General features: G+C 36.1%; 1 protein-coding gene across 3 annotated transcripts in view; it reads right to left on the bottom strand.

Moving 5' to 3' along the window:
- The window catches only part of LOC121375307 (ras-related protein Rab-3-like), an 82,193-nt gene extending 68,625 nt beyond the window's left edge, over positions 1 to 13,568 (bottom strand). For 2 of the 3 annotated variants that reach the window (XM_041502691.1, XM_041502690.1), the window contains exon 1: positions 13,386 to 13,568. In XM_041502691.1, the coding sequence (XP_041358625.1) occupies positions 13,386 to 13,529 (144 nt within the window). In that variant the 5' untranslated portion in view covers positions 13,530 to 13,568. Of the gene's footprint in view, positions 1 to 13,032; positions 13,123 to 13,385 lie in introns of those variants that run through there. The other variant, XM_041502695.1, reaches the window with a different exon arrangement.
- Between the last annotated feature and the right edge of the window lie 522 nt (positions 13,569 to 14,090).

Raw genomic sequence — 14,090 nt, 5'->3', positions numbered from 1 at the left:
GTCCAACAGCCGATGATAAGATTAAAAATCAATGTGCTCTAGTGGCATCGTTAAATAAAACAAACTTTACTCTTTTTTTTTTAATCATGACACCACCGAGGCTGGTAGTCTAGAACAAAGAAAGTTTGTTTAATGACACATCAACATATGTAACTAACAACTACTTACAGGCAATAGTTGCAGGTATTAATGTTGGCTTTGTCATAAATTAATGTACGTTTTCCGAGTGATCCATAGCAGATTTCTTACATACCCCTTAGTGAGAACATCATTTGTTATTTTACATGTACGTGTTAACAATTTCAAGACATGACTGGCTGCTCCTAGGTGATGACCAGATCACTAGTGCTATATGTCCAATAAAAAACCAACACGAAGGAAATCAATTAAACTGTGACGTATATTTAACATGACAATCATGTGTCTGTGACACATAAGTCAGCTACAAGTGCAACAGTTGTAAATAACTTTTAGGCTTAAAACCTGGTTTTTGAAGATATAATACATTTCTGTCCGTTAGATACCATTTATCTCACAACTCGTTTTCACTCATTAGATATATTTTTACATTTTAAAACAACTTGTTGAGATAAATGGTATCTAACGGCCACTCACGTATTATTCTCTATATTTGCAACACCAAAATCATACTTCAACATCTACAAAATTTAATGGTATATACATGTACCATAACTGTTCCCACTTATAAATCAATTAACACTTTTTTATCAATACGAACAATTCATATAGCTATAGACCCTTTTCGTAATAGGGCGCTTTAAATGCTGCAAGAACAAAAAGAATGTTTTTTCTGCTACACAAGAATGGTTTATTTGGTGCACATGTACATGAAATCAAAAAGAAATTAATGATCTACAAAACTGGCATAAGAAAACCTTTAGGTTCCCGGAAACTTTTCTCTTTTTTTTGTGTGCCTTACTGCTGTAACTTAACTTTAAATTCAAACATCAAGCCTGATGAAAAATTTATGAAGGGCAGTATTTTGTTCCAAAATCATTGTTCAGTAACACAATTTAAATTCATGGAAACCACCAATTTAACAGTTACCAACTAGTACATACATTTTTAAAGATTTACTTTGGAACATGAATAATACTATATTATTTTCAAAATAATTTGTTTAAAATACATCAGGAATGTCATTGTTATCAAAACAGCAGTACACATTACAATTAGGTTAGTCACTGATTAAGCAAATTTAAGTCACCTAACTGAATAATTAGTTACTCATGTACATAAAAATGTCACAAACAGACTTGTTACCTAAAATTTCGAAATACATAATGTATTACCCCTTACTTTACTATTACTATAATTTCAATATTGTATAATTTAAATTTTAAATATTTTTGAAATTATGTTATGTTTATTAAATACTGGTATTTTTATATACAACTATGTCAATAATTCTTTATTTCAATATTAAATCACACATACCAATTGCTGTTCCTTATTATTCAATCAGAAATGTCAACAGGAATCAAAGAACACAACAAAGCAACTGTCACAGGTTTTGAAGAAATGCTGACAGCATACACAATAGCATAATATTGGCTAACCATCTTGGAACAGCTTATCGTTAACATTAATTAAGATTTCTCTGGAAACTAAATCAAATTCTAGAACCATTCAGTTCAGATTCTATCCACACAAGACTTCAAATAAAGCAAAACACAACATCAACACAGCAACTGCAGCTCTAGTAGGAGTACAACAACTGAAGACAAACACACACACTATAACAATCAACAATACCTGTGAATGTCCGTCTTGTCGCATTGCCTATCTGAAACACCAAAACCACATATCAACCACCACCAACCAAAATTTGAAATTTAGGACTTTATCAATGAAATGTGTTGCAAGTTTTACATCCTCACAATATCAGTTTCGAAGCCGATAAGCAACAATCTTGCATGATGCAGAACTAATGATGCTTTTCTTATTATTGGCAGATACATAACCTAATGTATATACATGATCAAAATATAATAATATATTATTGAAAAAATATTTTTTGTGGGGAAGCCCCTTCCCAGACCTCCACAATAGGAAAAATAGTTTGCAAAGGCAAAACCATCACAACTTTATCCCAGTTTCAATGGCTGTAGACAGCTATGTAGTCCTTAGTCTGTCCCATCATTCTATAAAACTGTTTTTGTAAATAATTAGTTTGGTTTGACGAAAGAAGAAAAGTAAAAGTGTTTTAAAAATAACAAAAAAACTATTTTTGTGTGCAATTTATAAATCAATTGGCTCCAGAAATATAAATCTGTGTAAATTGTAGCAAATTTCATTGTATGAAAAAAGGCGTTCCCTAGGGGACGGACTATATTGCAGCATTTGAGTAAATTCTATTGTAATTTTTTTTAAAACAGTTCTTTCAGCAATATGGTATTGTTAATTGTTTATACATGTACTTACCACAAACATGCATATTGTAAACAATGCTTTATTTTTATCAGTAACAGTAACAAAAACATCTGCACTTGATGCCATGGCTTTTCTTAGATGACACACAATTGTTATTTAAAGATAATGTTTCAAAACCAATACCATGCTCAAAATACACATCCAAATTTTTGCTATCCACCAGCATTACATGAAAGAAAGAAAGAAATGTTTTATTTCACAACGCATGTCAACACATTTTATTTACGGTTATATGGCGTCAGACATATGGTTATGGACCACACAGATTTTGAGAGGAAATCCGATGTCGCCACTACATGGGCTACTCTTTCCGATTAGCAGCAAGGGATCTTTTTATTTGCACTTCCCACAGGCAGGATAGCACAAACCATGGCCTTTGTTGAACCAGGTATGGATCACTGGTTGGTGCAAATGGTTTACACCTACCCATTTGCATTACATGAAGACAAAAAGAATCTATTATGACGGAATTTCTTATAAATGTGTCAATTTCTGCAGTTTTAGTTTTCATTGTTAGTTAGTTTGTTTTGTTTAACAACACCACTAGAGCACACTGATTTATTAATCATCGGCTAATAATGTCAACCATTTGGTAATTGTGACATATACATGTAGTTTTGGAGAAGAAACCCACTACATTTTTCCATTAGTAGCATGGGATTTTTTATATTTACCATCCGATGAAAACAAGATAGAACATACCACATGGGTGCATTGGCTGGAACAAGAAATAGCCCAATGGGGCCCACCGATGGGGACTGATCCCAGAACGACAGCGCTTCAGATGAGTGCTTTTACCACTGTACATCCCTTACAAAGAATAACATCATGCATCTTTAAGTCCCACAGCAAATAATTTTGTTTGATTGCAGAATAAAAACCTCCTTTTTTGCTTTAAAAAAAAAAAAGATTTTAGGATAATGACAATGTGACATTCAGAAACATAATATACATAATCAGTCACCATCAATGTCTGGGGTTTTTCTAAGCTTATGACCACAATCATAAATAAAAGATCTGTCCACCTAAGGGGGTCACGGAAAGTGTTGATGATCGATAAAATCAAACCATCCAGTTCTGCTTCAGAAAACAAGTTTGCACAAGTAAAAAGTTGTGAGGTGTATCCTGAACAATGGTGATTATACTATATGGAGAAAGAAATATTTTCTTACACTGATTTTTGTTATCTCACGTCCATCTCCCATGCAAGTGGGTTATCAGTTTAAAGACATCTATCAGCTATTCCATAGTGATGACAAGGCACAGCAGCCAATGAAATTAACAATACTGAAACTAACTGCACTGTTACTGTATGACCATGTTAACAGTGAATGTGCAGTGTTAAAAATATGTTTTCATTACAAAAGACAAGATAAATGATATGTAGTATGTAAAGACTCCTTTCATAATAAGGCCATAGAAAGTTAGTTTCTTATATAATGTTACTATTTTTCACAAGATACAACTAAAAGGAAATGAACAGTTTGCTTGCGTAAAGAATATTTTTTTTATAAATTATTGTAGTAGACAGACTGAAAAACAGAGTGAACAAATTTCAGTTATGGAACAGCTTTTGTAGGTTTCAATCATTGAAAATGCTAATACATGTACAGTATATTCTATTACAGCAGACAAAATTTACCTGATTACAAATTCTTCCTTAAAATCCCGTACACCAATGCACAAGCTTGATGATGGATGTCATATTTATATCCATTATCTTGTTACCATGACTTTTTGTACTGTGTACCATAGTTCTTTGACCTGAACCAGATATCGTTAACAAGGAAGCAATTTCATGCATATTCTTAGCTCAGGATTTGACAGAAGAATTAAGACAAAAATACCAGAAAACAAAAGCTATTTTTAACAGAATTCAATTGACTGACCTTTGAGTGACTCTTTGCAAGAGGATATATATCGTTGAGTCATTGACTCTTTGCAATCCCATCCCATGTTTTCCCTACATGTGAGGTTTGATGATCCTGAATGCATCTGTATGTCACATATGGTCCAGACAAGAAAAAGTTAATAGATGGACGACGGACGGACGCACTTACAACACCATACCATAATAAGACCCATCATAGACAGCCATATAAAAAAAGATTCAAGTTTATTTCACATTTGGCGAGTTGGCTTAAACCCTGGGTACTTACACATTAATAACCTTTTAGCAAATGAGTTGAAAGGCATAAATTCTACATCAATTTAAAACAAATATAAGAATGGCTCAGTGACAACACACAAAAACAAAACAAAAATAAAGGCTGACAATGTTTTCTAAGTGTCAAATTTATAAAGCTTGTTGGAGTCTTACAGGCATGTAACTACATACATTTACAATGCTTAAACACCTGTTTATGTCTTACACATGTACATACATTTACAATGCTTAAACACCTGCTTTTAGAAAAACAGGCTTTGTAAATTTGGCCCTTAATGTTTAAGTACTGTATATAAAAAAAATATACCTGAGATTAAGCTGTAACTGTCACACCAGAAAGACAAAATATTTTTACATTAATTAATAAGCTTCAAGATACTGGTATCCATTCCAGGCATCTGTCACTCCAATATACTTACCAACCAATCAATTATCGTAACCAGCAGAAACCTGTCAATCACACCTGTCAAAGACTGCATGCATGTGCCAACATTTGCACTTACAAATTAATCACCACGATCTTTAAAGGGACACACCCTAGTTGTTAACCATTACGGCCGTAGTTTTTCGCTATTAAACCCATTTTTTCACAAATAAAATTGCACTTTACTTACCGTTTATTATTTAGAATATACATTTCCATTCACCTGAAGTGTTTTTTGGTAATCCTGGTTTTTGTAATACCACAAAATGCATTTTTCATATTTCTTAAAAAGGCACGTGCCTCTGAGAAGAAAACGTTGAGCAGACAAGGTCTAATCTATTTTTAGAGGGGATATTCCCATTTCAATGTCACAGACGCTGGTATACCATGTGACCATTATCATTTTGGTTCGGTTTGTTTTCTCATGCACGGTTCGCGCAATCAATATCCGATTTGTTGTTGTTTGCTTGTTGTTCATTTGTGAGGTTTTTCTTCACAGTTCGTGAACATTTTCATTAACAATAAAGTTCAGACAAGCAAGTATCTCAATACAAAACGTTACAAACCCTACAAACCAATAATTTTGCTAAGTCTTACGATATCTGGAGAGGGGATACAACCTTGGGGGGTGGGTGTGTGGGACACAAGCTATATTGTTACCTTTATTTAAATAGAGTAGGAAAAATAAATCTTACATTTTCGTCCTGGGGAGGGGAAGTGCCTCTCCACCCCTGACGACAGTGACTACTACTACTACTACCACCACCACCACTACCACTACCACCCACCACCAATAATAAACGGTGCATCTAATTGCTAATAACAATAGGTTAGGCACTAGTACCCGGTTCCGAATAGCAAATGTAGGCTAATTGCGGTTTATACAAAATATATAAGAGTTATTATTTCAAACACTGTAGTATAGTCAACATGGTCAGTGTCGTCTTATTCAAGTATCATGATTGCCGCAGCAGCCACTTCCTAAACAGAAGCACCCATGTTCATAAAGTAACTTCCTGTTCCAAACTCATTCCTTTCGCTGCCCAGGACAGAACAGTTGGAACATGTCCAGGAGAGGTGAAAGGAACGCACGCACCCAAAGTCTGTCCGCACTCGGTGAAATTTGTTGTGACGTAGGCATTTTTGTGCTTCGAGCGACATCTACCGGTGACATCAGAATACTAACTTTCAACATTATTTCAAGCAATTGGGACATGGGGATTCCCATGTATTTATCGATATAAAACCTGCTTTTTCTCTCCATTTTATAAAAACGTGATCTAAGTGTGTTACAGTTTTGTAGATTAACCAAAATTATAATTTATTTTCGTTGGATGGAACTAGGGCGTGCGGCTTTAATAGGTTCAAGACACTATATATAAACAGTCATAAACAGCTGTCATTACCGGCCTCAGTGGTGACGTGGTAAAGCCATCAGACATAAGGCTGGTAGGTACAGGGTTCACACTGTTATAATCTTCTTCTGTTTTTAATTATATACAGTATATGACTAAATTAATTACCTACAATGGGTCTTTTACATGCATTTCCAGAAGGAAAGCTTACCACATCTTTTCATATACGGCACCATACTGTATTAAGAAATACATTATGAGTTCATGATTGGGATTGACAGTTTAACAATTTGCTTTAGATCATTATAAATATGAAAAAGTTTAATTCAGTTTACAGACTGGCACTCATCAAATTCACCAACTGTGAATTTTAAAAACAATTAGCTAATTTTATTTTAATTTGGTGAATTAAATGCAGGTAAAAATTGGTATTTTTTTTTACAAAATAAAAAGGTTCCCGCAATTTTAACAGATAATTTAATTTGAAGAAATTTTCTGCTCACCCAGAGCTAGCCTTGGCATATTAGACATATATCCCAATCACCTATAGGGCATGGTATAAAATTCTTAGAAACAGAAAATGGGCACCTGATTCAGCAGGGTTTCTGCCAGAGTAAAACAGGTATGGTGCCATACCCAATTTTTTGTTAACCGTTTGACAAAATTAATGACTCTTATCATTACTGTATTTTTTTCTTAATCTTAACCCTAAACATAACCTTTTTTTTTCTGGGGTAGGCCCCCATAGCCCCTGTTGATTGTGATCACATTCAATTCCACAGTGCCATGCCCCAAAAATTCCTTTCTGGCAGAAACACTGGATTGGAAGGAAAAACAAATTGGAAAAGACAACATTCATTGTAGTACTGGTCGATGCAGTGTGGTGCCTTTCAGAAGCACTTGAAACGTCGAGAGAAGACTAGATGTTGCTTTGTTAAAGATCATAATTTTTTTAAATAGCTATATATATCTACAAACGACACATGGTTTTTGAACTAGCTCTTTGATGAATTGGTAATGACATATTTTTACCAAATTCAACTTCAAAATGTATTTGGCAATTTGGCAAATGACAGTTTAAACCCTGTATATCTACTTTATGTAATGAAATGGTATGTTTGATGGAAGGGGTTACATGTATCGTTTTTTTTAATATATCTTTATACAGTCAAATCCACTTAATTGGATATCGGATTATTGTATATTTCAGATATTTGAATATGTTTGTCCTGCACGGAACCATTTGCCATTATGACAATACAAAATCCAACGGTTAATTGGATGTGTTTTTTAAACGTGTTTTCGGATATTTGAATATAAAATTATCCTTGCCGAATGGCAATTGCATGTAAAACAGGAAAGTTTCTGTTACTTGATGTGTTTTTGTAAAATTTATGATCGTACGTAATACCATACTATCGTACATGCAGAAATGAATACTTTTAATTTTATTTAATTTTATTGTTAAAAAAAGAGAAAAGGCTTACAACAAACTTGTTTTCTTGTTTCTTAAATTATTTCAGACGACTCGTTATTAATCAATACATTTCCTAATTACATAGTAATTAATCCATGAACTCTGAGATTCATCTCAAAAGTGACCCAATGACCGAGACAATGCAGGACAATCAAGGATCAAAGTCGGTCATTCCCACCTTGTTGGCGGCCATGTGCGTTTCGTAAGCAGGCATCCCTTAATCTCATGTCGGCCACGTTTGAAGCAGTGTATGTTTAATCCATAAATAAATACCTGTCAGATATTTTTCTCTATGAATTGTCCGTGACAGTAACAAACAAAAGCCGTTTGCTACTAGTGTTATTTTTAGCGGGATCTTTTGATCACGTGATTTTTCCTCTGCAGCTCACAATGTGAGGCCCCATTTGGGGTGACCGATTATGGTGATTACTGTTTAAATTGTTAAATGCCGACAAGTTGTAGGAGATTTTCTTAGCAAGTTGGATTAATTATCTTTTGGCTATAAATATTGACAAGAACTTTTTTTTTTCACAATGTCAACATGGCAAATAAACGGAAACGAAACGATTTATCTTTGGCTCAGAAATACGACGAGATATGTGCCCAGTATCTCGCCAATGCTAACCCAGAACGAAAAAGACAGAGAACGGGAAAAGCAGCTCAGAAATACGACGAGATATGTGCCCAGTATCTCGCCAATGCTAACCCAGAACGAAAAAGACAGAGAACGGGAAAAGCAGCCAATGTGGAGAAGGCCTTATCAGAATGGTTTTCCGTCGCCAGACAAAAAGACATTGCAATATCGGGCCCAATATTAGCATTTGTATTTGTGTTTTTCCTTCTGTTACACTGAATAACGGCCTTTCACTTATTTGACTTTGGCCAGTCTAGTTTACCTGTCAAATCAGTTACAAATGCACAGATAATAGTCAGATAGATGTCCTGGTAAAATACAGAACATGGAAATGACTACTTATTCAAGATTATATTGGGTGGTGGGGGTGGGGTCTTGTTGCATTTGATTTACAAATGTACAAAGAAGTTAATAACGGCCGTTTAATTATCAAGAAGTTAATAACGGCCTTTTAATTATTTGACTGTGGCCAGTCTAATTGAGCTTCCGGTCGTTTTATCTGGGTCATTAGATGTTTAGTCACTTCTACTTCTAGGCGTACAAACGGCATTAACTGTTAACTCTTGTATTTATCAAGTTTATAGACAAACTTGATAATGATAACAGTCACAATATGGAACTTGGAATCGGTATTTTATTAACACAAAATACCGGTCTCTGGCGAAAATTCCACATCATGAGGCCCAAATTGGGAGAATCGTAATTAGGGTTTGTATAAATCAACAAGAGGTCTTAATTGGATATATCGTATTTCGAAATTGTATCTTCGGTTTATTGAATATGCCGCTTATTTGAATATAATTTTGTTGCACGAGGCACATCCAAATAAGCGGATTTGACTATAATAATAAAAACAGGAATATTTACATTCAGATTTTGAATTTTTTCCCCTCCAAAATTGATAATTCTTTTGGGGAATTGATGGGGGAGGAATGATGCTGAATATCCGAGTTTACAAACGCAAGTGATTTTGTCACTTGATCACGAGTACCATTTTTGTGTCCCACAGCTAAATGGCTGGTTACAACCCCTGCAATTGCCCATGACAATTGGCAATGCTGTGGAGTTTTTAATTTTCCACGGCACTTTTTTGCAGTAAACTATATATTCAGGTGTTTTTTCAATGGCCAGCATGTTTTTTTTTTTGCTATAGACATTTTTTATTGCAGGGGTCGGGTTATAAGCTGTGAAATAAGGGGCTTGTAAACAAGTTTTCATTGAGCAAATAAATTTATTATTATATAACAAAATATTGGATGTGTAACCAATAGAATTATAAAATCTTACATGCTTCAACAGCATATTTTACTTTTAGCGCTAGACATGGGTGTGGTCTGGTCTACATTGCCTATCTCTAAGCCTGTCGCTTGATTGTATAGCACCAGGGTGTCATTTCACGCTAAAATACTATCTTTGAATAGGTATTCAGATATTTATCCAGGTGTTATGTGGGTCCGAACATAGGCCCCTTCCCCCCAAAAAGTGGCAAACACTCAACACAAAATCAATTGCTCCACCAATACAATCATAGTAACAACAATAAAAAATAACTTATTTGAGTACATATGTATATACATACTGGCCTACACTCAAGACGGCAAACGTTTGTCAATTAAAATTATCACACAAAACCATTCCACACCACTCAAACAAAAACAATAAATTGCAACTGCAGTCAAAACAAACCGTACACAAAATAATGTCTGGTTTTTTTCAATGCAACTTGTTGGTTCAGGCAAGGCATCTTCAGTGAATAAAGGGGCGGGATGTAGCCCAGTGGTAAAGCACTCGCTCGAAGCATGGTCGGTCTGGGATCGATCCCTGTCGATCGATCCATTGGGCTACTTCTCAGTCCAGCCAGTGCACCACGACTGGTATATCAAAGGCTGTGGTATGTACTACTCTGTCTGTGGGATGGTGCATGTAAAAGAACCCTTGAAAAGAGTAGCCCATGAAGTGGCGACAGCGGGTTTCTCTCAATATCTGTGTGGTCCTTAACCATATGTCCGACACCATATAACAGTAAATAAAATGTGTTGAGTGCATTGTTAAATAAAACATTCCTTTCTTTCTGTCTTTCTTCAGTGAATAAAATATGACATTATTATGAACAAACCAAAATCCGGTCAAAACCAGCCAAATTTCATGGTATCAATTTTCTAAATTCAATAACCGTGACCCTTTAAAAACCAAAACCTGCATATCTGACAAATATTACGCCCCTAGCATGATCCTGTTCAGAGAGGTTTCATTGTGTATTATTTATGTTTTTATAAATATAGTGGTAAAAAACAGATCACCCTAGATTTTTCATGCAAATTATATCACTCTTTAATGGAGTTAAGCAATGCTACTATTTTTTTAGCATCAAAAAGCATAATTTAAAAAACCCTGAAACAGCCGTTATTCAAAATGAATGAAAAGACAGATTTTTTAAATTTAACTATGCACTAATTTTAATTACGGTTAAATGGCGTCAGACATATGGTTAAAGACGAAGATCACAAAGATAATTAGAAAGGAAACCTGCTGCCACTACTCAATGGGCTACTCTTCGAGGATGTAGTGTTAAAGGATCTTTCATATGCACTATTCCACGGACAACATAGTACATACTACAGCCTTTGTAACACCATACGATTTAACTCCAGTACCGTTTGAGAACTAGACAACATCTATGTATGTAACTGAAACATTTTATTGAAAGGGGATGGTGTCAGGTTTCTTCTTGTAGTGTGTTAATATGAGAAATATTTGTTATCGACAAAATTCAAAATGATCAATGTAATGGAATTTCACATCAAACATAGGGTTATTGTTGTATTAGAGGAGGAATCATTGCCTGTACATGATGGTAGGCAGCTATTCTGTGTTTTTTCTATAAACGTCTCTCTGGCTGACAGTGCGATCATAACTGTCCAAATGTCCCTATAGCTCCCCAACAGCAGAGTATTCATTAATCGTGTTCGCTGATTGTTCCATAACACCTGTGCAGCTAGTCATTAATTGTGATGTGTGACCGTATGATACGGCCCCTGCAAGTAAGCATGCAAGGCGTGTCACATCACTATGAGTCACTACAAGAAAGTACAATGCAGGTTCGTTTCGCATAGGGACATCGGGTTTCTTCATGTAGTGTTGGTACTGCATGGTTAACAATATGTAAATTTTATGTCATAAGAATGATCAAACTAAAGCTCTGTGGCATAAGATTTAGGATTTCTTTTTTATTTTAGACACAGTAGCAAAAAGAAAGAAAGAAATGTTTTGTTTAAAAACGCACTTGACACATTTTATTTACGGTTATATGGCGTCTCAGACATACATATATGGCTAGGGGTCAGATTTAGGATTTTAATTTATTTTAGACACAGTAGAAAAAAGAAAGAAAGAAATGCTTTATTTAACAACGCACTCAACACATTTTATTTACGGTTATATGGTGTCTCAGACATATGGTTAAGGATCACACAGATATTGAAAGACGAAACCCACTGTCGCCACTTCATGGGCTACTCTTTTCGATTAGATGCAAGGGATCTTTTATATGCACCATCCCAGACAGGGTAGTACATACCACAGCCTTTGATATACCAGTCGTGGTGCACTGGCTGGAACGAGAAATAGCCCAATGGTCTCACCGACGGGGATCGATCCCACACCAACCACTAATCGAGCGAGCGCTGTACCACTGGGCTACATCCCACCCTAGACACAGTAGCTTGCAACCATTTGGTTGATGATTGCCAAAGCATTACATAGTTTCCTCTAGCCTTACCCCACATATCAATATCAATAACGGGTAGGGCTGAAAGAAAGAAATTTTTATTTAATGACGCACTCAACACATTTTATTTACGGTTATATGGCGTCAGACATATGGTTAAGGACCACGCAGATTTTGAGAGGAAACCCGCTGTCGCCACTACATGGGCTACTCTTTCCGATTAGCAGCAAGGGATCTTTTATTTGCGCTTCCCACAGGCAGGATAGCACAAACCATGGCCTTTGTTGAACCAGTTACGGATCACTGGTCGATGCAAGTGGTTTACACCTACCCAATGAGCCTTGCGGAGCACTCACTCAGGGTTTGGAGTCGGTATCTGGATTAAAAATCCCATGCCTCGACTGGGATCCGAACCCAGTACCTACCAGCCTGTAGACCGATGGCCTAACCACGACACTACCGAGGCTGGTAGAGTAGGGCTGAAGGCAAGTGAGCTAACTTAATGTCAACTTCTAATATTTACTCCAACTTTGCAAATCAATTAGGGGGGGTGGGGTGTTGTTTTTCTTGAGATGGGGAGCTTAGTCAATTTATGTTTAGTTCATCAAAGTATAAAGTAAACTTTTAATGATGTGAGTGGTCGTGTGTAACAATAACAGGACCCCACCACTTCAAAATACTGGGACAATACTAGCCAAGATAGTGCACGGGGCACATTATGTCAATATTTTTCTTAACCACACATTGTGACATTCTATGTCCCTTCGGCCAAGATTAAAAATGACCTAGCATACCTTTTCATTCACTGATTCAGTGCAACACTGCAAGTCCGTGAAAGCAGACACTAGACAGCTGTCAAGAATGCATAAAATAAATAACTATTCAAGCATTATAAACCTGTATACTAGTGTGCGACTAAAAACCGGTCAAAACACGTGATATTGACAATCAATACTGGCGGAAAAAAAAAACAATTTTGCTTTCATGGTGGACATACGCCGATATGGTCAGTTATTAAACGATATATTTTACAGTATGACATAAAATATGCAGTGTTACTGGAACACAAACATCAAGAGTAAAGGTTTAAATAGAATACTTTGCAAAAATAAAGCTAAAACCTCATTCAAAATACTCGCCATCTTACCTTGAGCTTTTCAGTCAATCGATAAATGCAGGTGCCCGGATGGCTTCGTGAATTTACGGTGGGCGTTGGTGATCGCAAGATCGGACGTTGACGTGGAAATGTTATGCCCACGCCAAAATAAAAACAAATCAATGACAAAAACATTTCAACAGTTTAATCAGTTCAAGCTGGAGTTGAAATGAATCCATACAAAAAAGCCAACTATTCAGCAAGATAGAGGCTAAAATAATAGTAACTGAATAATCTTGGACTTCATTACTATAAATAGATAAGGCGTGAATTTAAATGGGGGGGGGGGGGGACAAGGCATTAAGGCAGGGGTGGAACCTTTTTTTTTTAAACGGGGGTGGTGGGGTGGTCGGTCATAAAAATTCGAAAAAAATGAGTTTGTCAAAAGCATAAAAATGGAAGGGGGGGGGGGTGGATCAGTGGCATTCATAACAAGCTGTTGTGGCGCACGCCTGTCGTGGGCACAAGAGCCGGCCTTGGCCGGCTCCTCCGTCCATGACAGAAAAGGTGGGGGGAGGGGAGAGGAGGGACCGCCTGCACTGGCAGGTGCAAGGGAGCACCAGCAGCCCGATCAAATCGGTAGCAGGCGGGTGGGGGTGGTGGTGGTGCTATGGAATACTCCTCGGAATGTCTTTAAATAAAGATGCCCAGAGATGCTTTCAGGGCAATTTAGTGTTGTATATGAAAGAAAATAAT

Source organism: Gigantopelta aegis, chromosome 6 (assembly GCF_016097555.1).
Source record: "Gigantopelta aegis isolate Gae_Host chromosome 6, Gae_host_genome, whole genome shotgun sequence".
NCBI lineage: Eukaryota > Metazoa > Mollusca > Gastropoda > Neomphalida > Peltospiridae > Gigantopelta > Gigantopelta aegis.
The sequence above is the reverse complement of the archived record's forward strand: the minus strand, read 5'-3'. Positions and strand labels throughout refer to the sequence as shown.